The sequence below is a fragment of the Genypterus blacodes genome, unplaced genomic scaffold, assembly GCF_046128005.1.
Source record: "Genypterus blacodes isolate CSIRO-AG114 ecotype Tasmania unplaced genomic scaffold, CSIRO-AGI_Gbla_v1 ptg000108l_1, whole genome shotgun sequence".
NCBI lineage: Eukaryota > Metazoa > Chordata > Actinopteri > Ophidiiformes > Ophidiidae > Genypterus > Genypterus blacodes.
The window spans coordinates 376,509-394,188 of NW_027466912.1; the positions used below are offsets into that span (position 1 = coordinate 376,509).

General features: G+C 40.9%; 2 protein-coding genes across 2 annotated transcripts; both read left to right on the forward strand.

The window, feature by feature from the left end:
- Positions 1-1,271: 1,271 nt before the first annotated feature.
- On the forward strand, positions 1,272-8,022 carry LOC143008951 (semaphorin-4G-like). Its single transcript, XM_076160929.1, has 14 exons — positions 1,272-1,407; positions 1,890-2,038; positions 2,345-2,407; positions 2,486-2,584; positions 3,000-3,093; positions 3,169-3,282; positions 3,395-3,549; positions 4,077-4,252; positions 4,936-5,080; positions 5,604-5,826; positions 5,951-6,066; positions 6,143-6,297; positions 6,700-6,758; positions 7,013-8,022. Exons 1-14 carry the CDS (start codon positions 1,272-1,274, stop codon positions 8,020-8,022), a joined length of 2,694 nt encoding a protein of 897 aa, XP_076017044.1.
- Positions 8,023-9,518: 1,496 nt separating this feature from the next.
- On the forward strand, positions 9,519-15,883 carry LOC143008927 (rho GTPase-activating protein 19-like). Its single transcript, XM_076160898.1, has 11 exons — positions 9,519-9,592; positions 9,753-9,991; positions 10,625-10,708; positions 10,992-11,201; positions 11,309-11,535; positions 11,756-11,842; positions 12,276-12,341; positions 12,700-12,921; positions 13,013-13,108; positions 13,266-13,388; positions 13,833-15,883. Exons 1-11 carry the CDS (start codon positions 9,546-9,548, stop codon positions 13,836-13,838), a joined length of 1,407 nt encoding a protein of 468 aa, XP_076017013.1. The 5' UTR covers positions 9,519-9,545; the 3' UTR covers positions 13,839-15,883.
- The last annotated feature ends 1,797 nt before the right edge of the window (positions 15,884-17,680 follow it).

The window sequence follows — 17,680 nt, forward strand, 5'->3', positions numbered from 1 at the left end:
ATTTCTATATGACTGTCCTTGTTAAGTTAATGATGTTTGATGCTCAAGATATACAAAGCAGCTGCTGCATGCTGCAGACTGCTCATGGCCGCAGACAGCTAGGAGATAGAATAAAGAGCCAGCGGTTGAAAACATCTATCTCGGCTGTCTGTCTGGCAGCTGTGTGTGTGAGTGATAGAGTTCAATATTACCTTCATCACCAAACTGCAAAGATGGGAGAACCGCAGCAAGGTCTGGGGCCATGCAGTTTGAGTCAAAGTCTGTTGAAAATTCCTGTTAGTAGAATATCCAGGCAGCAGGAGGAGGATCTCAGATGTTGTATAATGTCCTCTATGTTTTTATGGTTTATTAGATACAATTGTGTCAAGGTATTGCAGTTGATTTTAAGTGGACACAACGGCAGCACATGTCCTGTACTTGATATGGAGGCACTGACTGCTTGTCTAATTTTTCTGGATCTTGTCAGTGAAGAAAGTGGCAAATTCATTGCAGGCCGTGGCAGATAGAAGTTCAGTGGCTACAGAGACAGGAGGATTTGTTAGTCTGTCCACAGTAGCAAACAGTGCACTTGCATTATTATTGTTTTTGGCTATGATGTCAGAGAAGAAGGACTTCCTTGCATTTGTCAGTTCCAGATTATAAGTGTGAAGTCTCTCTTTATAGATTTCATAATGAACCTGGAGATTCATTCTCTCTGGAGATTTACCAGAGAGAGACTTCACCTTAATGGGGGCAAGCATTGATAACAAGGTTCAGGCGGAGCTCTGAGGTCGGGCGCACGGGAAAACACTGTGAATCGACAGGGAGCCACGGAGGACACGAGAAACCGGGGAACGGGTACAGCAACGGTAACATAGGTAAGGATCCGACAAGAAATACATGGAACACAGTGGTATATATACACCAGACAGGGGAGGAGACAATGAGACACATGTGAATGACATTAGGGGAGGCACATGAGGGTAGGAAGTAAAGACGGCAGAACATAGACAAGACAGAGTTCCAAAGTAAAATCAGAAGTGCACCAGAGACAGACCGTGACAGTCTCAGGTGACTTTTTTCGAGTTGTTTCAGATTTAGGTTTTCAGGTGTACTTGTTTTGCGTGTGCTTGTTTCAGGTGTTCTCATTCTTAGTTCCTTGGTAAAATAATCTACCAATGTGCAGACTAGTGGAACACACTGTCGGTTTATGTTGGATATCTGTTGGCTTTTTTTCAGGTTTCTCCACAACCATCAGCCCCTAACAAGAGAACCAGAAGAGAGGCTTGGAGATGCTGGGGGCTTGTTTCTCTGGTCTGCCGTCCTTGCTGCAGGTTGTGCTGCTGAGCTGGTGCATGTGCGCTGCGTACCCTGTCAGCCCCACCCCAGACCTGGATGTGACACCACGGATCACTGTGCTGAAGAGCAGTAATCTATCTGTCTGTCTGTCTGTCCATCCATCCATCTATCTGTGGATTGATGATTTGATAGTGATTTGATAAACCTCTCTCTTTTTTCGTTAATGTGTTCTTGATGTGTTTGCTGTTATTGGTTTGTTGATTTTCAGGAGATGCACCACATTTTTTTGCTGTATTATTAATTATAATACATATGTACAAGTAAAGAAGTGAAATGTGCCCATGATCATCAAGGACTTTTCCCTCCCAGACACATATCTTGCAAACAAATATTGAATTATATTCATCATTTGTGATCCCACTGATTTTCAGCCATCATGTCTTCGGTGCAGGGAGGTGTATGAGTTTGTTTTAGGTTTTCTAAACAAGCTATGAGCTGTGTTGCATAAACAGAAATACAGCAGCAGCCATGACAACTCATTACTTGGTTACCTTCATTAAAAATGAAAATTCTCCTCTCCTCTCCCCTCCTCTCCTTCTCCATCTCCTCAGGTCTCCAGGACTGCAGGCGTTTCCAGTCCTATGCAGTAAACTACAGCAGCGTGTTGCTGAAAGCTGACAGTGAGCGTCTCTTTGTTGGGGCCCGGGGTGCCGTGTTCTCTCTCAATGCCTCTGACATCTCAGCCAGCCCTGCTCTCACTGTGGGTTTGTTTCTTCCTGTGTGGTTCTTTATTTGAGATAGGCAAGGGACAATATGTGTGCAGAAATGATAAATCTGATTTCAGGTTACATAACAGTTAGGTCAACACTAGTATTTGTATGTGATGTGATAGCACAAATCTTAGTTAATTAATAATTAAATTCAAACCTTATTTGTCTTATTTGTCTTATTTGTCTCTTTTGTCTCTTTTTATCTGTTTTCTGTGGTATTGTTTTTAGTGAAATTGATGCAAATCTAACCTTTCCAGCTTTGTGCTTCTGTCTTACTGTATGTGGCGTTGTGTTAGATTGAGTGGGAAGCCTCCCCTGAGCAAAAGCAGCAGTGTCAGAGCAAGGGAAAAGATAATAAGGTAGGCATTTATCTTCCCTCCGGTGTATTGATATTCATTTGCTGACTTAATATTTACATCTTTCTCTTTCTCTTCCAGACAGAGTGTTTTAATCACATCCGCTTCCTCCAGAGGTTCAACTCCACTCATCTCTACATTTGTGGAACTCATGCCTTCAGACCCCTCTGTGCATACATAGTAAGTCCACATATAGCGCATACATCAGTGTAAAATACATTCATTATTGGGGTATGAGATGGAGGGTGAGGTACATAGACTAATGTAACTGCACGTCACAAGCACATCACAGCTTTGCTATGAATTGATAATGGATGATTGAGAATGGGCCACACAGTCCTAGTGTGAGGAGCCACAGAGTTGAAAAATGTGGGGATAGAGGAGGATAGAGAAAATCAGCTGATGTGGCCCACAATGGAGTAACAATGACCAGCCTTCCTACATGATTCATCCATAATTGTTGATACAAATCATGCATGATGGATTAAATCCACACAGAAGAGAAATGACAAAAAGGAAAAAACTTCCAAAAAGTGAGAGTGAGAGAGAGAGAGAGTTACATGTTTTGTTGTGTGAATTGTTGTGTCCTGTACAGGATGAAGAGAGATTTGCGATGTCATCTCAGATTGAAGAAGGTAGAGACAAATGTCCCTATGGCCCAAGAACTGGCTACACTGGCCTTATCATAGGTAAGAACCCTCCAGCACTTAGTGATCAGTCTATGTTAGGATTAATTGCTAATGAGTTGATTGATTTTCCTCCAGATCAGCAGCTGTACACAGCTTCTCAATATGAGTTTGGGAGTAATTCAGATATTCGCCGCAACTCTCCGTCTCCCACACTGAAGACAGAAGATGCTCCCACACGCTGGCTGAATGGTGAGAATGTTGAGTAGAAGGAAAGTATTGATGATGAGTGTATTATGATAGTATCCTTGCATCAACTAATGAAATTGTTGTATGATCCATAACCTTTGCCTCTCCCATAAAGAGGCAGACTTTGTGGGCTCGGGGCTGGTGAGGGAGAGCAAGAGCAGCAGCACTGGCGATGATGATAAGATTTACTTCTTCTTTAACGAGAAGAACCAGGACGCAATGGCTTCGTACAGTCACAGCAGAGTGGCAGGAGTGGCACGCGTGTGTAAGGTGAGGGCAGATTTTTGAAACTGTGAGTGAAGCTTTATGCCACAAACACCTGTTCAGAAAGTTTCAAGTAGTCTTGACAACAAATTAACTCATATGGGCAACAACATAACTGCATTGGTGGAGGTATCAATGCAGGATGTGTCTTCAAAACTGATTAGGGCCGTTGGCATTTAGCTTCCTCTGCTGTGTTGTGTAGTCTTGCTATTTTGGTAGAAGTTAAAGGAAGTCAAGATATTCTCAGTCATGTTCAACAAACGTGGAATATTGGACACTACAATGTTTATCTACCCAGAAGTACATTTGTAACTGCAAGCACAGTTGTTGGGTGTTTTTGACAGTAACAGAAAATTAAACCAGTGACAATCACAAAGTGCTATAGGGCACCAAACTTTTACATAGTGCTGCAAAACCAACTGAATCAAAAGCAAAAGCAAAAGGTTGTGCGTGGTCTAGGTGTGAAAACATATTCCTCCTGGGCTTTCCCATTCTAAATTCTCCATTCATTCCCTCCATCTCTCTTCCTTCAGAGTGACAGGGGAGGTCATTTAACTCTCCATAAGCGTTGGACGTCCTTCCTCAAGGCTAGACTGATGTGTTCTCTACCTGAGTTTGACTTCCATTTCAACATGCTTCGCCATGTGTTCATCCTGCCAGGAAACAAACCACAGGACACACTCTTCTATGGAATCTTTGGCCTGGAGTGGTGAGTGGAAAGTTATGCTGTTAAATCTCTGGCTGATGGGGCTTGGGCATGGTAAATATATTTGGGTATAAATATGTACAGTCAATGAAGAAAATATGAATGAAAAAGTAGAGTTAGATATACTCACAACGTCACAACTCCTTATTCAAAATAACTTCATTAATAATGGGCATTTAGAGGAAGATGTGGTAGAATGAGTATTTCAACTTTTATAAATATATCCCCAATACAGATTGTAGTTATACATGAATGTGTCAGAGATCTGATTACAAAGTCAGCCAGACTCTTTATATGTGATACACAGTATATGACAGGTCAGACAGGACGCATTCCATTTAGGATTTGTTCTGTGTGCAATTTCACCTTGCATTAGCATAGATTGTATTTTAATGTGAGAGTAGGGGAAATTACTACTGCTGGCACCATCAAAACAATGAATAATTTCCGGGCAATTTGTAGTCTACTTATCGTGCAAACCTGTTAAATGTTACATTGTAAATATTAACATGTGCCCTGTTAGCATGCTCATGATAGCATTCAGCTCATGTGGCTGATGTCATGACTTTTGATGCATAGATTAGTTTATGTGGTTAACACAGAAAGGGTGTATTAAAACTGGATTACCTGTAACTCTTGCATCTGTGTGTGCATGTGTGTGGATGTATGTGTGTTGCTGTCTTTAGGAAGAATGTGAAAGCATCTGCAGTGTGTAGGTTCTCCCTGTCTGAGGTTCAAGAAGCTTTTCAAGGACCCTACATGGAGAACCAAGATTCTGGCTCTAAATGGAATGCATACACTGGAAATATCCCTGACCCACGACCAGGAACGGTAAATACGGACCCACTCATGGAGAGCACACACGCATGCACGCACGCACGCACTGGAGTGAATGCAATGGAGTGATTTATGTGTTGACATGTCCAATTACAGTCCAAATAGTGCAGCTAATATCGTCCTAGACCACCTCTTTTAGCCAGATTGATTAAGGTCTTTGTCAGACTATGGCACATGTGTTTACATCAACATATCTTGGACTGACTAATGGTCTTAGTCAGAGAAATATCAGACCATTGCTGTGTACCAACAAGCAGACTTAATGCATGCCCTCTCTGGTTCTAGATTGATAGAGACAGAGTAAAAGATCAGCAGTGGTAGTTAATATTGGTGGAAATAAATATTGCAGGTCATATTCACACCACAAATAAACCAATCCAGTGTTGGTTTGCTACTGGACACTTTTAACCTCCTTAAAGGGTCTCAGCGATCAGGTGTGGACCAAAACAACCACTGTGTAACTTTGTCTCCTTCATGCTGTGGTACTAACCACCCTCTCTGGTCTGAATCCTTACAGTGTATAACTGATGAGCTTAGGGCCAGGGGCATAAACTCTTCCACCTCCCTGCCAGATGATGTACTGGATTTTGTTAGGAGACACCCTCTGATGTCTCAGCAGGTCCAGCCTTCAGACCGACGCCCCCTGTTGTTCATGATGACCACAGACTACACACACATGGCCATACACACGGTCCGAGGTTTAGATAGAAAAACATACCATGTCTTATTCATGGGTACAGGTGTGTATTAATTAATTTATTTTCGGTATTGACGGTGCAGTTGGGTGCTTTTTACAAAATACAAATGAAGTATGATTGCCAACAAATAAAGTTGTGTTCTTATTTTAATGACCTGGTTACACAGATGAAGGCTGGTTACACAAAGCTGTAGAGGTCAATGGTCACCTTCACATTATAGAGGAACTGCAGCTTTTTGAGGAGGGACAGCCCGTCAGCAGCCTAATAATCTCTGACAAACAGGTACACACACACACACACACACACACACACACACAAGCAGTAGTCTCCCCCTAATAGTATTTATCTCTTGCTGTAGATGAGTGTGTATGTGGGCTCCTCATCAGGAATGGTGCAGCTCCCCCTCTCTTCTTGCCACAGATACACTTCCTGCTTCAACTGTTTGCTTGCTAGGGACCCATACTGTGCCTGGAACGGCACCCAGTGTGTGGCGATAAAGGCTAACACAGACAGGTATGTGTGTGTGTGTGTGTGTGGGGGCGAGGCAATTCCAAGAGAGATTCCCTCCTCACGAATGCCTGGTTGTGCAATAAGAACTTCCAGTGGGATTATACAAAGGTACAAAAAAAAAAAGAAAAAGCATGCAAAGCAGTACACACAAACAGTCATGCGATAGGAAATAACATGTAAGGCAGAGCTATTATTGAGAGTCTCTCTCCTGGGGCAGCAGTTCATGCAGGTAGTTGGGTAAACTGGGTAAATCCAAAACCTTTTCGTCTATCAACATATCAAGTGATTCAAATTACCCAATGAAGATGTATTGAGATAGGCAGACAGACCTATCTGTAAAAATAAGACTGATATTCCTGATGTCAAAGCTAGTAAGAAAATGATGATGGTTCTTTCTGTCCACAGATCAGCCTTAATCCAGGACATCCAGCATGGCAACAGAGGATGTGTTAACATGCTGAATGGTATGTATGATAGGGTGGTTCTCTGGTTCTCTGATTACAAGAAAAGAGCGTTTAGAATAGAAAGACTAATAGACTTTTGAAAGTTGTTATGCACACTGTGAATCATCGATTTTCCATCACACTGTTTCTTTTTCTTCCCTGTCCATTGGACAAGTCTCATTTTCCTGCTCCTTCACCAATAGACCATTTTGATTCAATTTGACACTACAAACATTTTGTGAATATCATGATCTGTTTGGTTTCTTTTGTTTCAGACATTGTTGAGAGGAGTCGCTCTGTAAGAGTGGGCGATGATGTACTGCTTCAGTGTGAGCTCAGCTCCAACTTGGCAAGGCCCTTGTGGACTCTTGATGGTGACGAGCTGCAGGGCTATGGCCTCAACTCTGGCTTCAGAACTGGCACTGACGGCTTGCTCATCATTGGGGCCCGACAGGACCAGTGTGGCCAGTACATCTGCTATGCCTATGAAAACAGTGTCAAGTTTGCCATAGTTGTCTACAATGTATCTGTCCACTTGGATTTGAACCCTTCCCCACCTGTTAAGCAAACTGATTGTGCTTACACTCCTGCCATCATGATACCTGCACCCAATGAACCTCCCTCCTCGGGAGAGTCCCTGCCTCCTCCCCCAGCCCCTCTCCTTCCCCACTCTGAGCTACTCTTCCCAAGGAACATGGAGGCAATGTACCTGTCCCTTATCACCATTCTTTCAGGTATGTGTGTAGTCCTCACAGTTGTCCTCATCTATGTGGGCTTCTGTCTGCAGGTGGGCAGCAGAGGGAAGTATTCATTACGTGCTGCTGCTGCAGTGTACCCAAACAATAAGGGACGCAACAGGAACAGGAAACAGCAGTGTAACTCCTCCCACATGGAGCTGAAGACCGTCTCAAGTCATTGTAATGGCAATGGCACCTGTAACGGAATTTCAGCTCCACATAATGCTGACACCCAGGATGGAGGCTTCCTCCAAATTGTCCCTGGGGAACGTCACACACCACGTAATAAGGAGCCTCCTCCCCTCGCCCCTCCAATCCCTCCCACCCTGCAGCCTTCCTCCCCAAACTGTGAATTCCCCAACGGGCTGTCAGCCACCTTGCCCACTGTTCTAAAGAGGATGAACGGAAACAGCTACGTGCTGCTGAGGCAGAGCGATGCTGATGGCATGTCCCCGCACTGCTACTCCTTTGCAGAGGAGCTTAACAAGATGTTAGAGAAGAGGAAAGTCACTCAACTGCTGCCTTGGACGGATGAAAGCTCTGTGTAGGAGGACGTGAACAGTAGTAGTAGTACAGACAGTAGCTCCCCCTGTGGTGGGAGGATTCCAGTGTTTACTTTGCAGTGTGCTGAAGTGCCTGTCATAAGACTGAAGCAATGAGAGACTCACCTGCGTACATTAATTACCTAGAAAACTAATTCTGAGATGATGACTCCCAGATTCTCCAACATGGAACAATGAGAATGAGGAGTGATAGTGATGGTAATCTACGTCTTTTTTTTTGTTTGCAGTTTTAATTTGAATATAGACCAATGATAAAATAATATAATTCCAGAATCACTAATACTGTGATCATGATTATTATCATGATCACAGTATTAGTGATTCTGGAATTATATTATAATTTTAAATAAGTAAGCATTTTTAAATTTTAACATTTAATTACTCATTTAGTTGTTGTCTTCACTTGGTGTATTATATCTGTTTGGACTTTGGAGCATAGGTAGCAATTGTGTGGTAATTTTACTAATATACAGGTTAAAGTTTATTATTTGTATACTTCTTCTACAGTATTTCATAAATATTCATATTATTTGTTTAATTTTTTTGTAAATAATAGTATTTTGATTGTTATTGTAAAGTTCTGATCAAAGGCTCATAAGTGATTCTTAAACCTAATTCAACCAAAATGCTTTATTATGTACATTTAACATTAAACATGGAATGCTGTTTAAATAAACAATGAAGCAATATAAATACTGACTGATTCCCCATTGAGATGTTTTAAAATTGAATGAATTGCACAATTCAATGAATTCAATGCTTCATTAAATGTGTGAAGCAGACTCCAAGGTTGCGTGCCTCCATGTAGTAACGGACATCAAAGTGGACATATGAACAACCACAGTGATTTTTTTCTGTGATGGACTCATCCAGTTTTTCTTCTGAGTGCGAGACGAGCACAGGACAAGACAGTGTGTAGTTTGCCTCCAGTCCGTCTCCAGTCCTTCTCGAGTTGGAGTGCAAGCTCACCAGACTCCCAGGCGGCCCTTTTTTAAGAGGTGCTTGTAGCAGGAACAATCTATGAAGAATGTTACACCCGCCTAAACTCACCAATAGAGTTCTATCACCGAGGATCACCATCCTACCATCCTGTGCAAAATTGACAATCTCTCCAGCTACTTCTACACAGTGCTGCCAGGTAGATGGGTGACAAAGAGGAGTGTTGGCCTGGTGGCCACTGTGCCACCAATTACTGTGCTTGTGTTCATAGTTAGTTTGGAGTATTTGCAGCTGACACAGTACCACCAGACTCCTGTTTGTCTTCAGTAGGCCTACAGTGCAGCCATGCATACAAAGCACCAATATTGATCAGATCATCGGATGTGGTTCTTCAAATGATGTGAAAATATTAACAGAGGAAGGAAAACACGAGTTTCTCTTGCACAATTCCTTTTAATACAAATTTTGGCCTATGAAATAATTCCGAAAATAATACGTCTATACATTTCAACCAATCCCAGCACTGTGGGCGGAGCTACTGAGGAAACGGCGGAAATTTGTAAAACAAAATGGCAACGGCGGGCGAACTTCCAAACATCCACAAAACAAACCAAAGGTACACGTCACAGCCTTGACTATTACAATACCAGTGTGCAGAACTATGCTGTAAATAATCAAACAAAAACGTTTACTCGTATTGTCCAGACTGATTAAAACTTTATCGTCGAACGGTCCTAATGTTTTGAATATTTGTCGTTGCGGTACGGTTTGCACAGTGTGATCACCAGCCAGGATGAAGCGACCACAAGCCCGCCAGTGATCTTCAGCCCAGACTTCTTTGTGGAGAGGCTGAGACATGAGCACCCGCAGGCTTTCGCCGATCTGGTCCTAAGCCACATCACACGGCTCATTGACCTTCCAGGAGAGGAGTTTGCCCAGCTGATCGGAGAGGCTGAACCGAAGCTGCCCACACACACTGACTTCCTGCGCCCGTTCAGCTTCCTCAAACGGAAAGGTTCGGCTTTACTCTTACTACTCAGAGTCACTTGTACAGTTTGCAGTACGGTGCTCCACGCCAGGCAGTACACCAGGACCAGGGTTGAGAACCACTGTACTTTAACAACTTTAACAAGTTACAAGTTATTTTGAGGTCTGTGCTGTGTATGATCATCAAGGGAATTGCTTTACAAAGGGAGGTCATAGTAAACAGACATCGTTGCACTTGACTGAGCATATGAAAAAGATTTGAAAAGACATTTTGAGAATTCACAAACCACTGAGCACCAGCACAATGTTTTAATACTTAAAATACTGTTGCTGAAGTATTTCCTGATTTTAGAATAGTGGATACTAAAGTCTATCTTTACCAGAGCCTCCACATCCTTCATTTTGACACATAGGCTTTGTAAAACTTGTAGTCGTGTTCAATCTTTTTTTGTTATTTGGTTTGTTAAATTGGCACAAACATTTTAGACTATACTGTGGTCTAATAGTAACAAAGGAATATGATAAATAGAATCAATTCATTTATAGAAAATTAATTCAATTGATTAAAAAGATTATTCCTTCTACATTTGACATAAGACAACCTTCCATGAGGTTTGTTTATGCACAGTTCATTCTCTAATTATAATTTTATGTTTTTCAGAGAAAGAGGGAGTGGTTTTTGGTGCCCCATTAACCGAAGAAGGAATAGCACAGATCTATCAGCTCATTGAATACCTGAATAAAAGTGAGTATACGTGCAAATCTGCCATCAGGAAACTTGGCATGGTTTTATTTCTAGAAAGGGATGATGTCATTTGCTGACTGTAGACACTAAGCAAATACTAAAGTTGTTGATTTATCTGAAAACACTTCTATCTACATCTATTTTGCCTCTTACCTTTTGTTTACTTCCCTGTCCCCCCTTTCCTGTTGGTGTCTTGTATCCTGTATCTCCCTGTCTACCTGCCTTCATACCTGCTGTTGTTGTATCCTCTTCTTTGGCTCCATCTTCCTGTCCCATCCCTCAGACCTTCATGTAGAAGGGTTATTTCGTGTGCCAGGCCACAGCCTAAGGCAGGCGGCCCTAAAGGAGATGTTGAATGCTGGGGCAGAGATAGATCTAGAGGCGGGTGACTTCCACCCCAATGATGCTGCCACAGTCCTCAAAGCCTACCTGGGAGAGCTGCCAGAACCTCTGCTCATGCACAGACACTATCATGCTCACCTGAAGATTGGAGGTGTTGTCTCCATTTCACAAATTTCATACAAAATAACATACAATTGTAATCTATGCAAAGATAGACAAAAATAATCAAACTATATTTCCCTTCTCTATTGTTTGCAGAGCTAACTCGATTTGATGACAAGGGGAATAAGACAGATGTGCCTGACAAGGAGCGACAGATTGAAGCTTTGCAGTTGCTTTTCATGCTGCTTCCAGCAGCAAATCGCAGCCTGCTGAAGCTTTTGCTGAATCTGCTTTACCAAACCGCCTGCAAACAGCACACCAACCGGATGAGTGCTATCGCTTTAGCCACAATGTTTGCTCCACACATCATCTGGCCAAAGAATGTATGGAAGCCTTCATTATGGTTACTTAAAAATGTATATTTTTGTATCTTGGTATGTGTGTTATTATGTAAAGCATGTCATTGCTCACTTCTTTGAATATACACTACCAGTCAAAAGTTTGGACTGAGAAGAGAAGAGAATGAGAAGGTGTGTCCAAACTTTTGACTGATAGTGTATATTTAGTGTTATTTTCTTTTGCTAATCTTTCTTCTTTTTTTAGGTGATGGCCGCTGATTTGCGGGGAGACATTGATAAGCTGAATACTGGCATCGCTTTCCTTATCAGGCATGCACCAAAACTGTTGACGGTAAATAAGCTTACAGTCAGTGTTCACTTTCAGATCATTATGAAGCATTATGTGTTGTGTTCTCATTCAAGTGAATTACATATGTCAGGTGTTGTAAGAACATGCAAAACATATATAAAAGAATAGAAGGAACATTGAATTGATCCCATCATCAGCCTTTCACCTCACTATGTCTGGCTTCTATTTCTTCAGAAGCATCGTAAATAAACATGTATTTCTCATCAACTATAGTGCACACACAACATACTCTTCCATATGGAGTGGCTTCTATTTATACTTTGTTATGTAGTTGGAGCGCAGTCATTCATCTATGGTACACCGGGTTACGTTTTCAAAGCAATTTTAGTCAGGTATGTTGATGTAAAGTAATGATTGAAACATTGATATGGAATATATAACGCAGTGTGTTGATTTTGTTGACTTTTCATTGAAGGCACCCAGATGTATCAAGGAATATGCCCGCTTATATTACACTGGGTCCAGAATTGTTCAGTCAAAGGTCAGTAACTTTCTCCTTTATTTCTCTTAATTTTCAAAATTGTCAGTGTGAATTTCATGAACAAATCTCCTTTAATACCTTTCTCATCTGCTTGTGTGTTAATGTATTAACTACAGTGCCAGATTACACTGTTGTGGTTAGTTTGGGTACTTTCTCTTACTCGGCACCTAATGAAATAATTTGCGAGGACGTTCTTAATAATAATGTTCATTTATTCTTCCTGTGTTTTTTAAAGCTTACATTTCTCCATTGATTTCTGTAATATTTACAGTTCGTACTAAAATGTAATATTCAGCTTGATTTACTATGTATGAGACTGCCAGGATTCAATATTTCATGTTATGTCGGACCTTTGCAGGATGGCCTGACACCCTGTACTGGAACTACAAATAGCAGTTTAGTTGAGGTGGCAGGCTGCTCCTCTTCTTCCTCCATGAAAACAGTTGGAGAGGAAAATGGTCGTAGCTGCACCATCAGTCGATCTGAAACTCAGCGTTATACTGAAGCTGCCCTCAAAGAGTTGTTCCAGCATGTCAACAACATGCCAGATTCTGCCAAAAAGAAGAAACTCATCAGACAGGTATATGTCAGTGCTCAACTTCTAATATTACATGGGGGAATGACTGCTTAGCAAGTGCTTAAATGTCTTGTATATTTGTGTGTGTGTGTAGTTTGAAAAGCAGCATTCGCCAATGCCGTCACTTGAATCGCACACAAAGTTCAACGGGAAACATGGACGGCCAGGATCTGTTGGAAGAATTATTAAGGTTTGTAGAGATGATACGTTGAGATGACGTGTTTTGTCTTCCCTGATGGCATTCATAGTGCATTTCTGCCAAGTCGTTCAGAATGTGGAGGTATGCATGTTCATGCGGCAGGAAAAATATCTCTACTCTTCAATAATGTCTTTTGTTTCTGAAACAGAGGATGGGGTTGCAGAACCACACATTAGAGAGGAAGAGAAAGAAATTCATTACGGAGGAAGACAGCAGTACACTGCAGAATCCCGTCATCAGTGGGGAAAAAGAGAATGACTGCTTTGGAGGAGTGAGTATTGCATCATCACATTACAGTGTTGGTCTCAAAATGTCTCGAGTGTGCCGCCGAGTGTGCCGCGGCCGAGTGTGGCGGCGCCGGCACCACCGAGTGTGCAATACTGTGAGTGATGGAAGGTCAAATGGCCGATGGTGGCGCCACTGCGATGTCGGCGCCGGTAGGTACTGCAGTACAATGCAGGCGCACTTGCCGGTGTCGGCTAACTTTTAACGATAGGCTAAGGTTTTTCTTCAATGCCATGCGATCTACCCACATTACCTTGGCGATCGACCGGTCTAATGTCCACCTTTTTTGGGAAACGTGAATCCAGCTTTCAGTCAGTTTGTCATAGAGCAAACCTGGCCTCACTGACTCAGCAGAGATTGTATTCTGGATGAGGCTTGGTGTGCTGCGTTCAATGATCTCTCTCACTCTCTCTTCCTTTGTGTTTTCCAGGATTAACCTTGCCATAAACAGATGTGGATGCTGGTATTGTCCTGAACATCCCTGCATATAAAGGACAAAGTACTTTTTGTTAGTCGATTACATTTGAGTCGTCATCCACTTGAGTAAATCTTTAAGTTAAGGTTTTAGGTCAAAGACGTAAAGGACCAAAGGTGTTGGGAAGTTATTTGGTGCTAGTTGGTTCATAGCTAATCACTCCCCTTGACTCTACTTAGTCATTCCTTCGTATTGTACCCAAAACAATTGAATCTTTTATTTAGTAACATTTTATTTTAGTACAAGTTATTTTAAAACATAGCTACTTTGCATTCACATTGGGAAACTTCTACAAATTTGTATGGAAGGCCCATTTTATTTATTTATGATAATAATGGCCATCTTGATTGTTTCAAGGAATGCAGTGCTTTAAATGCCTTGAATTATTATGATAGAAAACAAGGAGCTGATGCAGTTCAATTCAGATTCAGAAATCTGAGGTTTTAATTTAATTAGCCTATTTAAATGTTTCATATATTTGTAGATTGTTCTCACCCTTAATTAGTTGTCCATCAATTCAGAGTTGTGCCTTAAAGTACATATTTGTTAATGTATGATCTACTTTTTTTATGCAAGAGTCCACAAGAGTAAATCCTTTGTAATATATTGAGTTGAGCCAGTATAATAAGGGAGTAAATGATGTGTGAGAAGTTGAGCAATGACGCCAAACTGAAGGACTATGATGTTTGTTAAAACTACTGCTTCATTTTATTGTAAATTTCTTTTTGATTTTCTCAGGCCAGTTACCTTTTGCTATGTAGCTGTTTAATAGCTTTATACAGTATTTTGGTTTCCATAGCTGATCAGTTGCATTCCAAGATTTTTTTATTGGTCAGTTGGATGCAAATACAGACTACTGTTGTTATCTTTGTTTGAAATGTAATTTTATCACTTTATGTCCTTATAACACACACACATACACACATGCGCAGACAGACACTTACACATGAGGCTTTCAAAGAATGGCAAAATTTCCGGTTGATTTTTGCAACTTTTGTCGTCTTATTCTTCCAGTAGCAATGTTCTTATCAGTCTACTTAGACAAACTGTTACAGTTAACCACTTCTGAAATGCGATTCCACATGGACTGTTTAAATAACTGTGAAACAACAAAATGCTTTGTAATTAAAACATCTAATGCATGTTGCTCTCTTAATTGATAAATCACAAACAAGTGACGTGATTAGATCCTTTGTAGTTCCTTTTGCAGCCACAAGGTGGTGGCATTTGCACACATAAGTCATCTTTCGCTGCGTTTGTCATTCATGCCAGTAGACAGAAATGTGAAAAGCATGCTTTATAATTACTGCTGTTCAGTCTACTGATTATTAATAATTGCAGTTTTTTTTCCACAACCTGAATCTCGAAGTTGGTTAACAATACTGTCCACCGTTCTCCATATGCTGTTTCTCTATCATTAAGAAATATTAAACTAATTGCAATAAAATAAATTACATATCCTTAAAGACAACATTGGAAGCAATTCAAGCTCATATTTGCAAAAAAAAAAAACATTTACTTTTAACGTCCACACATGAAAATTTGCCCTGACTCAGTTCTCTTGGAATGTTGCCTCTTGACTCGCCAAAAAGATTCTCTTAAATAGGAAACAAAATTGTAACCAAGGTTGTTGATGTGTTTACAGTCGATCTCCCAAAATAGAATGTATTGTATGGGTTGGGGGGTGAGTGGTCACCGAGTAAAGGCAACTCCACAATAGCAAGAATGCTTCAGTGTGTCATTATGGTGTCCATGTTGATGCATGTTTGGTATTGTAAGTATATGGTGTACACATCTGTTAGCACAGGCCAGCTCATTCTCATGTTCTGTAAATATACAACAGACAGCTTTCAAGATGGGAATAGCATTGTTTTACTGCAAACTCAAACGCTTTTCTTTGCATTACAAAACCAGGAGCAACATGGCTGTACTGCGACTTTGACATACTGTAATCAACTTTGCATTATCCGGTGTGCACACAAACCACAAGTATATAAGAGTAGATTTGCATTATTTAAAATGTATTCAGTTGTGTCTTCCATGGGGAAGCTATTTCCCTCTGTCTGGCTCCATATAGTGTCTTGTGAGGTTTACCAGAGCTGTCTGCTATGTACACTAGTTCTGAGTATAGTAAATCTGAAATGTTGGTTCTCTGATTTCCAGCTTTGGGTACGACTCCATGAGAAAATAGAACCCTACAAACTGTTGTTAGTGAGTTCTCCTGTTATGCACTTCTCCCCTCACACACTAATTGCAAATTGTTGCCTTTCTCCCACTCCTTTGACAGCCCAATAAATCCTATTATATATTTGTCATGCCTCTGTGATAAAGCCCCCATTACCACTAAACACCGCTGTCTCCCCTTTAATTAGCCATTCATGGCTGAAAGATCTACACTGCACTGACCCTTGTACACGGCGAGGTGGAGCTCCTCTGAGGTGCCTGTGAGTACACACACCTGCGCGTGTATACACCTCTTGGGTCAGAGCTCATTGAGCAGCACACAAATACAGATATTTCTCCTTTTACACTGTCCATGTTCTGTTTTTCTCTTAGTGCTCATGTTTATCCAAGTGACTGGGGCTCTTCTGTCCCCATGCCTGACTGTGTTGTTTCAGTTGTAGTTCAGTCACTGTGCAGCAATTAAGCTCTTAAAGGAATCACACAGGCACAGGGCTCTAGCTGACAGAGGCCCAACTTTGGCTGGATGATTAATTTTGTCGTAGTGGGATAACTGTGGTCAATTCAATTTGGAGTAAACTCATAAAAGTAAAGGTCTTATTCTTATGAGACAGAATACTACTGCTAATCAATATTCATCTGTAAGTGTATCTTGAAACCTATAATTACACTGTCAGCAGTAGCTTTGCACAGTTTCAAATAAATGTCTGCCTTTCTTAAAAGATTTTCACATTTAAGTAAATCACAGCCAGAGGAAGTTATATCGCCTTCTGTTTTCCCTCTGTTAACACAATTTATGTCTTTTATTTTTGGGCCCAGCTGAACTTGAGTTTTGATCCATTAAATGCACTTTCCATGTGATATGAAAATCAATGTATACTCTGATTGTCCTGCTTGAGTCATCTAATCCCTCTAGGTTCCATTGTCATTGTGTGATAATGCAGTTGAAAGAGCAAATTCTGCATCACAGTATTTGATCACAATGACTTTGTATGTCAAAGTCTAAAACACAACAGCACAGTTTGATTAGCATTGGTTTAAGTAAACATGACTTGTTAGTGAGTTACAACTTGGGCGGTCAACTATTATGTTCCATTAATCAAATAATCCTTTGCTACATTGGAACTTGAGTACAAAATGATCATTTGGGAGTATTTCCTTGTTTATTTGTTTGTTTTGTTTTGTTAATGTGGACAAGTCAATACGCTGGACACAATAGACTTAGATGTAGGCAGAAGTAATACATATTGTGTAATTTAGCCTTGGTTAATGCATGAATATCTGTCACATGTCCATGTTGTGTCCAATCATTGGACAGCACATTGTGGGAGTCCAGTGGACACCAAGAAGACAACATGTCTAGGAAATGACTGTTTAAAGTGTTTTTTGGAGCTTATTTTGAAAGTTGGTTTATGTGATAAGTGAGTCAATTATTCCCAAAGTGTATAAACCTACATTATTGATTCAAAGCTGCAGCTTGCTGGACACACTGAAAATGGGAAGACTGCCTTGCTTTAATTGTTTAATTAACATATTGGCAGCCAAACATTTTAATTCTCATCCATAAAAAGCTGCAAATACTTGCTGGAATAAGGAGCCAGCTGTAATCAAAACAAAATCCC